This window comes from Phaseolus vulgaris, chromosome 9, assembly GCF_000499845.2.
Source record: "Phaseolus vulgaris cultivar G19833 chromosome 9, P. vulgaris v2.0, whole genome shotgun sequence".
NCBI classification, from domain to species: Eukaryota; Viridiplantae; Streptophyta; class Magnoliopsida; order Fabales; family Fabaceae; genus Phaseolus; species Phaseolus vulgaris.
The window spans coordinates 26,196,315-26,209,103 of NC_023751.2; the positions used below are offsets into that span (position 1 = coordinate 26,196,315).

At 34.0% G+C, this 12,789-nt stretch overlaps 1 protein-coding gene across 1 annotated transcript; it reads left to right on the plus strand.

Annotated features, from left to right (window-relative positions):
• The first annotated feature begins 396 nt into the window (after positions 1–396).
• Positions 397–3,650, plus strand: LOC137822808 (LRR receptor-like serine/threonine-protein kinase GSO1). Its single transcript, XM_068627806.1, has one exon. It carries the CDS (start codon positions 568–570, stop codon positions 3,451–3,453), a length of 2,886 nt encoding a protein of 961 aa, XP_068483907.1. The 5' UTR covers positions 397–567; the 3' UTR covers positions 3,454–3,650.
• The last annotated feature ends 9,139 nt before the right edge of the window (positions 3,651–12,789 follow it).

A 12,789-nucleotide genomic window follows, 5' to 3' on the forward strand; every position in this document is an offset into this window, starting at 1 on the left:
TTTGGTAAACGTTAGAATTCAAACAACTCATTATTATTATTATTTAAAAAAAAAGAATCATAGAATACTCTCTACCTGTTGCCCAGAGTTGGTGAAGAAGCACTGATATTACCAAACCTCTGGTAAAACTGAAGAAAGTAGAAAGGTATGCTTAGCCAATATCTGTTTTATAAAGAGGATGTTTAAATCCATCACATTTTCCATGTTTGAGAAAAATATTAATAAACAAGAATACGTGTTGTTGTGTAAAAAGTCAATGTTGCAGAGTTTTTTTATTCTGATGTGAGATTCTTCATTTTTCCACGTGTAACTGCACGATTGTCGTCTGCCATTTTGAACAGATTAGCTTCATTGGAACTATTTATAGTCGGATTTTACATCTTAGCACTTGAACTTGTACAATTGTTGTTCATCATTTCTTCCATCACTTCCTAATTCTTATATTTATACCCTGCAAAACTTAGCCTTTCTCAACTTTTATTCTCCATTCCTTTATATGGAATTAGCCTCCCAAAGCATACCCTTTGGACCATTTTATCTGGTGCCTTGTTATTTACCAGGAAGTTCATGATCAAACGTTCAGCCATGGGTTCCATTTGCATGTGCCATTTCATTCTACCACTGACCATTGTTGTTGTTGCAACTCTTGGAGATAGCACAACAGAATCCTATTGGCTTCTCAAAATTAAATCAGAACTTGTTGATCCATTAGGAGCCCTTAGAAACTGGTCTCCAACAACTCATATTTGTAGCTGGAATGGACTAACATGTGAAGTTGATCAGACACATGTGGTAGGACTTAATTTGTCTGGCTCAGGAATATCAGGTTCCATTTCAGGTGAGCTCAGTCACCTCATTTCTCTTCAAGCACTTGATTTGTCTTCAAATAACCTCACAGGCTCCATCCCTTCTGAACTTGGGCAGCTTCAAAATCTAAGAATACTGCTTCTGTACTCAAACTATCTCTCCCATAACATTCCTGAAGAGATAGGTAATTTGAGTAAGTTGCAAGTTCTTAGACTAGGAAATAACATGTTGGCAGGTGAAATCCCACCTAGCATTGGCAACTTGAGTGAGTTGGCAGTGTTAGGTGTAGCCAACTGCAACTTAAATGGAAGCATTCCTATTGAGGTTGGGAACTTGAAGCATCTTGTGTCTCTAGATTTACAAGTGAACAGTCTTAGCGGACTCATACCAGAAGAGATTCAAGGCTGTAAAGAGCTCCAGAATTTTGCAGCATCAAACAACATGCTTGAAGGAGAAATACCCTCCTCAATGGGGTCTTTGAAATCATTGAGGATTTTGAACCTGGCTAATAACACTCTATCTGGATCAATTCCTACCTCTTTGAGTCTTCTCTCCAATTTGACATACCTTAATTTGCTTGGAAACAAATTAAATGGTGAAATTCCTCCAGAGCTAAACAGTTTGAGCCAGCTACAGAAGCTTGATTTATCCAGAAACAACCTTTCTGGATCACTAACCCTCCTTAATGTCAAATTACAGAATCTTGAAACTATGGTTCTGTCTGATAATGCTTTAACAGGTATTCCTTATAACTTCTGCCTCAGAGGTTCTAAACTTCAGCAACTGTTCTTGGCTAGGAATAAGCTTTATGGAAGATTTCCCTTGGGGCTACTCAACTGCTCTTCAATCCAACAGGTGGACCTTTCTGACAACAGTTTTGAAGGTGAACTTCCATCCAGCCTGGACAAACTACAGAATCTCACAGACCTTATGCTCAACAACAACAGCTTCATTGGATCTCTACCTCCGGAAATTGGAAATATTAGTAGCTTGAGAAGTCTTTTCTTGTTTGGAAACTCTTTCACAGGAAAAATCCCAGCGGAGATTGGAAGGCTAAAGAGATTGAACACCATTTATCTGTATGATAACCAGATGTCTGGACCTATTCCAAGAGAGTTAACAAACTGCACAAGCTTAACTGGAATTGACTTCTTTGGAAACCACTTTTATGGCTCCATTCCAGAGACTATAGGTAAGCTAAAGGGCTTAACTGTTCTCCATTTAAGGCAAAATGACCTGTCAGGTCCAATCCCACCAAGCATGGGGTACTGTAAAAGGCTTCAGTTGTTGGCATTAGCAGATAACAAGTTGTCAGGTTCCATACCCCCCACATTCAGTTACCTTTCACAACTTCGTACCATTACCCTTTACAACAACTCCTTTGAAGGACCATTACCTCATTCCCTCTCTCTTCTTAGAAACCTTAAAATCATAAATTTTTCCAATAACAAGTTCAGTGGTAGTATCGTTCCTCTGACTGGTTCAAATTCTCTCACTGTTTTGGACTTGACAAACAACAGCTTTTCAGGTTCCATCCCTTCTATTCTAGCCAACTCTGGAGATCTCACCCGTCTCAGACTTGCAAACAATTATCTCACAGGAACCATTCCTTCTGAACTTGGCCACCTCACTGAGTTAAACTTCCTTGATTTATCATTCAACAACTTAACAGGACATGTGCCACCTCAACTCTCCAACTGCAAGAAAATAGAACACCTTCTACTGAATAATAATAGATTGGGTGGCGAAATGTTGCCGTGGTTAGGAAGCTTGCAAGAACTTGGTGAGCTGGATCTCTCATTCAACAACTTTCATGGAAGAGTTCCTGCTGAGCTCGGAGGCTGCTCAAAGTTGCTTAAGCTTTCGCTCCATCACAACAATCTCTCTGGAGAAATCCCTCTAGAGATTGGAAACCTTACTTTACTCAATGTCTTCAACTTACAAAGGAATAGTCTCTCTGGCCACATTCCATCAACAATTCAGCAATGCTCTAAGCTGTATGAGCTAAGGCTCTCAGAGAACTTCCTCTCAGGTATTATACCAGTTGGACTAGGAGCAGTCACCGAGTTGCAAGTCATATTGGACCTCAGTAGAAACCTCTTTTCTGGTGAGATTCCGTCATCTCTAGGAAATCTCATGAAGCTAGAAAGACTTGATCTTTCTTTTAACCATCTTCAAGGACAACTTCCTCCTTCACTTGGTCAACTTACCAGCCTTCATGTGCTAAATCTTTCAAATAACCATCTTCATGGCCTCATTCCATCAACCTTTTCAGGGTTCCCACTGAGCTCTTTTCTGAATAATGACCACTTGTGTGGCCCTCCACTAGCATTGTGCTCAGAAACTTCGCGAATGAAACTGTCAAACTCACAAGTAGCAGCAATCATAGTAGCCATTGTCCTTACTTCGACTCTGATATGCTTAGTATTGTTGTATATAATGTTGAGAATCTGGTGCAACTGGATAAAGGTAGCTGTTTCAAGTGAAGAAGGTGGCATGGTTGAGCAAAAGACAAGAAATGGTGAGTACTGGAACATGAACTCCCCTGAGCTGTTTCCTTCACCAGAAAAACAAATTTCAGCTACAACTTGCATTTGTAATCTCAAAATTCATGCAGCAGCCAGGGAAAATACCTTGGTCAGATAAAACCTACTTCTGATTGTAAATTTGTTTTTTCTTAGTTCTCGTATAGTTTTCTCTTTTTTTCATATGAAAGATGTAATTTACGGCTATATGCTGCTGTTTTCACAATGCATATCACCCCATCATGCATAGTTTCAATAACTTCTATTAGAAGTGACATAAGGATATAATAATATAAAGAATTGATTTAAATTAATCAAGTAGTTTTTTTTGTACAATTTTACATAATAATGTTGCTAAACCAGTCCAAATATTCGAGGGCATACCGTTTCATGTAATGACTAGTTTTATGGTTGTTATCGTATTTTGACTACAACTGCAACTGCATCAATCACATTTGTGTAATTTTTACAGAATATTATAAATTATGATAAAATCATATATGTGACCTATTACCGGACAAAATCATTATTAGACTTAATTATTTTTTCATGAGCACAGTTTAAAACCTTATTCAGGAATTTTTCATCCACAACCACAAATATGAGAGCCTGCAAGAGAAAAATTCATGTGAATATTTGATGTCTCTTCCAAAGAATTGAATAAACACACAGGATAGCTCTTGTCGTTATGCTGTCCTTCAACAGAGTCTTCCATCCCGTCTGTCAACTTCAAAGGAACTAGTTTGGCACAAAACTTGTTGAACAAAAACTGTCTTTTCATTGTTGTGCTTTCATTCAGCAAGACTTGGTAGGCTTATCTCATTCTTGTTTTCACCACCACTTGTCTCTTAATCTGAGAGTGAGTTGATCATGTTTGAGTTGTCTCATATTAATTTTTCTCACTCTAATAAAATTGTTCCTTCTCTACTCTATTTCAATTTCCACTCTCAACATAAGCCAAGCCTTCTTATCCTTTGAAACTCCATAGATTGTGCAGTAACAGTGAGACATATACTTGGTTCTTATCCACACGTTTTCTCCAAAATATTTTATAATTAAGAGTACGTGTGTAGGGATATCGTGTGTGAAAGCGTGATATTTTCAACCAAATATTATGAGAAATTAAAGTAATAGAAACCACCTGCGAGAGAGCTAAAACTTCCACTATAATGGTACTAGGAGTACAATGAATTTCTCTCAGGCTAATAGATAAATAACCCCAAAACAAATTCTCTCTATATGGGTTGAATACTTACACCCAAGAGAAGAAATAGAGAGTATATGAAAGAAGAGAAGAAGCAAGTGTATGTTGTTGTTTTGTTGTGTTACATTACTTGAAGGAAGTCACTATATATAGTGGTTCTAGGAGACAACAATAATAAAAACAATTAATTATGGTAAGTAACCTCCTTTTGATAACAATTAATTGTGAAGGTAAGTAGCCTCCCTTTGATTTCAATTAATTATGAATGGTAAGAAAAAAGAAAAGATGAATCATATCCCACAAATCTCCACCTTGACTTGCCTTTGACTGAAACACTCTCTCGCCATGAAGCCTTGATTAAGTATGGATAATACCAGCTAAGTTCAGGCAATGATCGAACTTAGCCGGTGGAAGTGGCTTGGTCAACATGTCTGCAAGATTTTCGGCCGTATGAATTTTTTCAACAATTATATCTCCCGTATCAACAATGTCTCGAATAAAATGGTGCTTAATTTCAATGTCCTTGGTCCTTGAGTGATACTTACTGTTCCTGGTTAAGTGGACAACACTCTGACTATCACAAAATATAATAAGAACATCTTGTTGAAGACAAAGTTCACTTACCAAGCCTCGAAGCCATATAGCCTCTTTCATACCTTTTGTAGCAGCGATATATTCTGCTTCAGTGGTGGACAAAGCCGCAATGGCTTGAAGTGAAGAATACCAGTTGATAGCAAAACCACATAGGGTAAAAATATAGGCTGAAAGTGACCTTCTTCGATCTAAATCACCACCATAGTCAACATCAACATAGTCAACTGCTCTTTTGGGATCGACTCTATGTTGATCAAATACCAAACCAAGATCTGGAGAACCTTTCAGATAACGAAGTATCCATTTAACGGCTTCCCAGTGTGCCTTGCCTGGATTATGCATGAACCTGCTAATAATGCTAACAGCATAAGCTAAATCAGGCCTGGTACATACCATAGCATACATGAGACTTCCAATTGCATTTGAATACGGGACATGTGACATGCGCCTTTTGTCCTCGTCTGATTTTGGACACTGATCTGATGACAACTTGAAGTGGGCGGCAATTGGAGTATTAACAGCTTTTCAATTTCGCATTCCAAATTTTTCAAGCATCTTAAGAACATACTTCTTTTGTGATAGAAAAAGTTTTCCAGCTTGACGATCTCGGTTGATCTCTATTCCTAAAATTTTCTTGGCAGGACCTAAGTCCTTCATATCAAATTCGCTACTAAGTTGGGCCTTTAACTTGTTAACTAAATATTTATCTCTTGCGGCAATCAACATGTCATCAACATATAACAACAAGTATATAAATGACCCATCAGATGTCTTTTGAAAAAAAATAGACACAATTATCATAGTTACTTCTGGAGTAGCCATGTCCAACCATGAAAGAATCAAACCTCTTATACCATTGTCTTGGTGATTGCTTCAAGCCGTAGAGAGATTTCTTCAAACGACATACATGGTCCTCCTTTCCAGGAACAACGAATCCCTCAGGCTGTTAGATGTAAATCTCTTCCTCAAGATTACCTTGAAGAAAAGCAGTTTTCACATCTAACTGTTCCAGCTCCAAATCATACAAGGTAACTAAAGCAAGTAATATACGTATTGAAGTATGACGAATAACAGGAGAAAATACTTCATTAAAGTCAATACCTTCCTCTTGATCAAAACCTCTTACAACAAATCTTGCTTTATTCCTTATACTCTCAACACTAGGGATCCCTTCTTTTCTCTTAAAGATACACTTGCAACTAATGACTCGTTTTCCTTCTGGTAACTTCATTGAAAACTAATCCATGTGGTAAAAAACTAAGTTGGTAAAATCCTAAATTTGAAACGATAAAAATAAATCATAAACTTCTGGAAAGATAAAACAGAGAACGTTAACTGAACAAGAACATGTTTAAATAGAATATGAAAATCTGACATTAAGTGAAAGCACACAAACATGATAACCTAACTAAAAATTACATAATTTAACCTAAAAATGCATGAACTGTCTATGAGATTTTGTTCCACATGGGGACCTTCTTCGTTGTCTCGGTGGATGTCTCAGCGGAGGTGAACTATCATCGTCATTGTTTTCTACTTCGTTGTTGTCACATGGAATATCAAACCTCATTGAAAGCATTATGGGCCGATAACAATGCATGGTAAGAACTGGTAAAAATGCGGACGGTGGTGTCACTATTAAGTACCAAACATCTGCGATGGATCTAGAGAAAAATATTTCTCTACGGTGGAAAATTGATGTAAGTTGATGGCACTTGCTGATAGGGAAATTGGACACCGTGGTGGTGCTCCATAAAGTTGAATATTTGTGGTGTTTGATCGGGGGTGGATTGATGTTTAACTTGTTGTTCAAATTGTGCAACATTTGAAGAAGACCCAACATTCGTGAAATTGTACTCCCTAAATTAAATGGTTTTATCGGTCATTCTACATTGTTATCCACCTCTGGTGATTATGGTAAGTACTTGTTTGTTCTTCCATATATGTCTTCTTTGTGCAATTTACCGAGGTTGCATAAGTTGTGTGGAATGTGTTGTTGATACCCGAATTGTCACATCACCCACTCTGCTTGATGAAATTCGACAATTGCAAAACAAATTAAAGATACAACCGTTCACCTTATTATATTTTATATTATTAAAGTATTACATCATTAATTTTATTAAAAATTTAAAATAATTTTAATGTATTAAAAATAAAAAAATTATATTTAATCTTTTAATTATATATAATTTTTTATTTTTTAAATTTAGTCATTCTTTAATTATATAATAAAAAACATATTTTATAAAAAATCAATCATTCTTTAATTTTATATATAAAAAAATATTTTATAAAAAATTCATTCTTTAATTATATATAATAATAAAATATTTAATAAAAACTTATTCAGTTAAAAAAATAATTAGTTAAAAATCTATTTTTCTTTAATTATATATATATTAAAAAAACTTTAAAATAATAAGGCAAAAATACCGTGTCTCTTATTTTCTATTTTTTAATATTTTTATATATTATTTTTTTAAAGTTAAAAATGTATAGTTCACACGCTATTTTAGATAAAATTATATATGAAATATACTGAGTTTTAGTTAATTATATAAATTATTATATTTTTAAATTGAAAACGTATATTTCATATACGATTTTAGATTGAAATCGTATAAATGAGGTTTTATTTTTCTGAAATAGCAAATCCAATTGGCGATTTTAAATCGTATATTCAATATATTATTTACTCATTTTGGTAAAACAAAAATATTTGTCCAATTTGCTTTTAGAATTGCACTACATTAAAAAAAAAAAAAAAACATCTTCTCATCCCTCTCATTGTCACCTATATCTCATGCATAGATTTTACTTTCTCTTCCAACATTCATAACCCATTTTTCATCATGGAATTCTCTAATTCATCACAAAATATTTCAGTGAATAACATAGTTTATCAAAAAGATGTGTTATATATGAAACAACCCACTTTGGAGAATGGTGGAATGTGTTTGCCAATGTTGAAACCACTCTTCAAATAAGAGGAATCCCACTCATCTTCTAGTACTCATGCAATTCCAAATCATCAACGAATTGCTTCAATTCCAAAATAGTTATAAGCTAAGTTCATCACCCAATCTTAATAGTAATTCGGTTGTCACTACTTTTTGTTTTTTTCTTAAATTGATGTGACACAAAAATCAGCACATTGTTTACTCCTATTTTAAATATATATGTCCCATAATTTAACCAAACTTTTTCTTTAATCACTTATTTTTCAACACTAATAACAAAGTCTTTATGATGGTTTTATAATTTTAGTGACTAAATCCTAAAAACTAAATATTTCTAGGTTTTTGTGGCTGCTTTGCTGCAACATATTTTTGTGGAAATTTGTGATTCCAAGATTTGTAGGGATTTGATGTTATGAGCTTTACATAGCTCATAAGTTGTAATGCAGTTGTGATTCATACTTAACATCATCTAAAAAACGACTATGCTCATCAGGATTCTAATGCTGTCCACGGTAACATGTTTAGTGAGGCTAGGAAAGATTATGTACGTCTCTGTAAACTGTTTTTATAAACATTTTTATGATAAAATAAATAAAAATTAAGTGAATTTATTCATATATTAAAATTAATTTATATATAAGTTAAATTGTAAAATGTTTGTGTACGTCGAACATTTCCATCTTATACATAAATTAAAAATAGTTCATTAAAAATTTTATTTTATTTTTTCATACACACGCCGCACACATATATATTAAAATTAAACTTATAATAATAAATATTTATATATATTATGTTAAAAAATTATACTATGATCGATATAAGGTTATTTGACACTGTTAAGAATTTCTTATTATCTTGTTCGTTATCATCAAAACATAGGTATCTTGGGTAAGACTTTTAAACTTAAGACTTCAGTCTTATCATTATTAGACTCGTTTATGTCTTAACAAAGATACTAAGGTATTGACTTTTCATTAATTACACATTTATTACATTACAAATATTTTAACTAACTAGAGCATCAAAGTGTCTTAACAAACATCCTTACCCGCCAATCAAGTTTATGAAAGAGAATGACTCGACTAAATGGAGATAGAGTACACAATTCAACATGAAAAAGAAATCTCAACACACTAAAATAAGTAAATTTCAATATTATGGAGGTCAATACCTTAGTCCTTATAAGAATATTTGACATCCACCATGGGTCTAACTAAGATTTTCCAATACCACATTATTGCTACAAGAAACATGAAGAATAATGAATAAATATAATCATTAGAAACTAGTTAGAATCACACAAGTAAGGCAACTTTACTACTCAAACTCAAAAAGGAACTCAAAAACCTTCAAAAGAGAAGTACAAAAGAGATTAACACCCTTAGACGAGAAAACACCTTAAGATGTAGGAAGTTTATACAAACCATATCGACAAACAGATGACTAAGGACACAACAAACACTTCACAATTAAGTTAGTCATCTCAGCATCTAAGACAAGGCCCCGCTAAACTTCAAAAGGACCTCAGCAGAAGAAGAACTGGACATAGGCTAGAGCATCAAATGTTCTTTCTTCTGATCTTTTTAAAAGACAAGTTTATGTAAATAAATTGGGCTCACTTTGGGAATTTAAATAGAAGAATAAGCTAGAGTAGGGTGTGCTTAGTAATTTGAGTAAGGTGTGCTTAGTAATTTGGGTTTGTGTCAAGCTCACCCTTCATGACATGTGCAACTAGGTTTAGGTTTTCTTTGACCTACCTTCTAGAAGGTTTCTCACAAATGACAACTCTACCCCTCTCACTCTTGCTCCCCAAGTCACTCTCTCTTATATAAAGGGTGTCTTGCCTCATGTATTTTAACATTGAATTTTGAATAGAAAAGAAACCTTGTCAGAGTGTTGAGTGAGTCTTGAGTGCTCTCTTTTGGTGGGTCTTATCTTGGGTGTTTGTGCACTTCAAGTGGCGGCTCTTCAACACTCATCTTGGAGTCTCCCACCACTCCAAGTGGTGTTACGACCATCATCATCCATAAGCTTCATCTATCTTTTCATCTCTTCCTTCCTTGGGCCATTTCCATTCCTCTTATACTCTTGGTTCTTTTCCTTTTTTGGTTTTTCCATCTTGTTGCTTTCCATTATATGCTTTAGTTTCGCACCTCTTCATCATCATCACCATTTCATTGGGTTTTCTCATTGCCCTCTAAAAGTGAACCTTCACACTTACTTAACCACTTGGTTAAGTTCGTGTCCAGTGAGAATCTTCTTTGGGTTTCTCACCATATTCTGCTTAAAAATAAAAAACAATAAAGAAAGTGCAACCCATAAAATGTACGAATCTAAAATCAACTCACATAAGAATTTGAAAGAGATTCAAGATGCTTCATACTATCCAGACCTAAAACAACTACAAAAAACGTAGGAAACATTTGATTGTTTACAACTTGTGTCTCCTCTAACAACTAAAAAAGAGGAAAGAAACTAATAACAACATCAAGTTAAGGTCACAATGTCACGCATTCGCCATACCACCTTAGGCATGTTAAGCTCCATCCACACCCCTTTATTGAAAATCATGGAAAACCCCTCCTAGAAAGTTGGAAAAGCCTCTCCCTAAATAGATACTACGATACTATGAACCCAATAAACACACATAAATCTTTGTCATACAGGGAAGCTTGTACACCATTGACAACACCATATTTTGTAAAGTGTTCCTAACCTCCCTAAAAGGAGTAACATTGATTTTCTTCACAAGATTGAGTGTTTACTACATATATTGTTTTTATACCCATATGGCCAAATTCAACATATAATTTTCTATAAGAAAACCTCATTACCTCATATTTATTTTCTTGGTTAAATTTGGCAAGAAAAGGGAAAATTCCTAAGAGCATTCATGGAAGGATTACAAAAAATAGCAATGAGTGTGAGCAACAAAAGCTTGGAAGTGGCATTGAACCATATTGCACTAAAATCAGGACAGTTCGCTAACACTTTATATAAAAAAAAACATCAAATTTAAATGAATTAAGACATAAAGTTGACAAGTTTATGTCATTTGAGAAGCTTAATGATTTTCTTGACCAAGTTTGATCTAAGACAACCCTGGAAACAAAAGGATCCATTGAAAAATGAAACAAAAGGAACCAACCACTAAAAAAACCATGTTATGCACTAGGTCCTCGCTTCATGAACTATGTTTGCCTCAACACCAATAGAATTTGAATCCTTAAGGAAGCCTTGGACACAAAGCTTATTGTAACTTCAAGAAAGTATTGAAGGAGTTGAGGCTGATGTATTTGATGAATCTAAGCTTGAAACTTTGAACAAGGAAGACTTAGTTTACATAAATAGTGTGTGTGTGTGTATGAGAGAGAGAGGGAGAGAAAGTTTATTTCTTTTATATGAGTTTGTATTTTTTTTACCTAGGTTATTGATAACCTTTTACAGCAAGTGCATCAGGTTGTCAGAAGTAATAATTTGTCCCTAAGGACGAATATTGATCCCACAAGGAACAATTGGATTATCAAGTATAATATTCGCTAAATATAAAACAAAACAATAAAAAGTTTGTTTGAAAAATTTATGATGGCAAGAATTAACAAGAAAACAAATCAAAGAGTTGTTGCTTCAATTGGAAAAATAGGGATTAGGTTTCATCTTTTTCACTCTCATGTATTTTGATTAACATGGTAACGTTATGTTTTTTTATTGAAATTGATGTCCGTATCAAATTCATTTATATCGATTCCTTACATATAAAATTATTATGAATGTGTCCTAAATATTGAGTCCTCGCATATTTATAAAAACAACTTAGAATCAAGCTCAAACGTTGATAGCAATTAACATTTCAAGTCTATTCCTAGCACTCAAATATGTTAAGTATTATTGTTTAAGTCAGAACCATAAAAATACTTTTCAGTCAAATTTAAGATTCTAGATCAAGCATTAGAAATAAAACAACAATACCAATAATTAATCAAGAACAAAATATTATATCATATTTAAATATCACCTCAATACATAAGAGTTTGAATAAATTACTCTCAATCCTAAAGGGTAGAATTAGTCACGCATCTTCTAACACCTTCTATTCTCCTAATTGGATTACAATTCACTCAATGGTGTTTTCCTCTCAATCGTGCACACTATGGTTGAGCCTCAAGCCTCCTATTTAACCTAATTTGCTAAGGTTAGGTGACTTCTTGTGTCACGTTAATGGGTTTTTTAATTAAAACATAAAATGGCCCAATGGTTCTGGCACTTTCTCGCTCAAGCGAGATATAGCTCGCTTGAGCGAGATGCTCTGATGCTGATTTGGACTTTTTGTGCTTTTGTGCGTTCTGGGGCCTTCAAACTTTCTCTTTTAGCATATATTATTCCTCTTTAGCCCAGTCATCTCCATTCTTTCCTAAAAATCTGAAATTAACATCAAATTTGGGAATAAAATGTTCTTATTTAAATACAGATCATAAAATATGTAAAAAGGTATAAATTCATAAATTAGGAATCGTTTATATATATATATATATATATTAGCAATTAATACTCATAAATGTCTATATTTTAATATGAAATATTACTAAAATTAGACACTTATCACTCTCCCCAACTTATAAACTTTGGGAGATTTTGAAACACTTGTAAGAGTGATATTGAGTTTGAGTCTTATTTTGTTCTCTTTGGAGTCAAG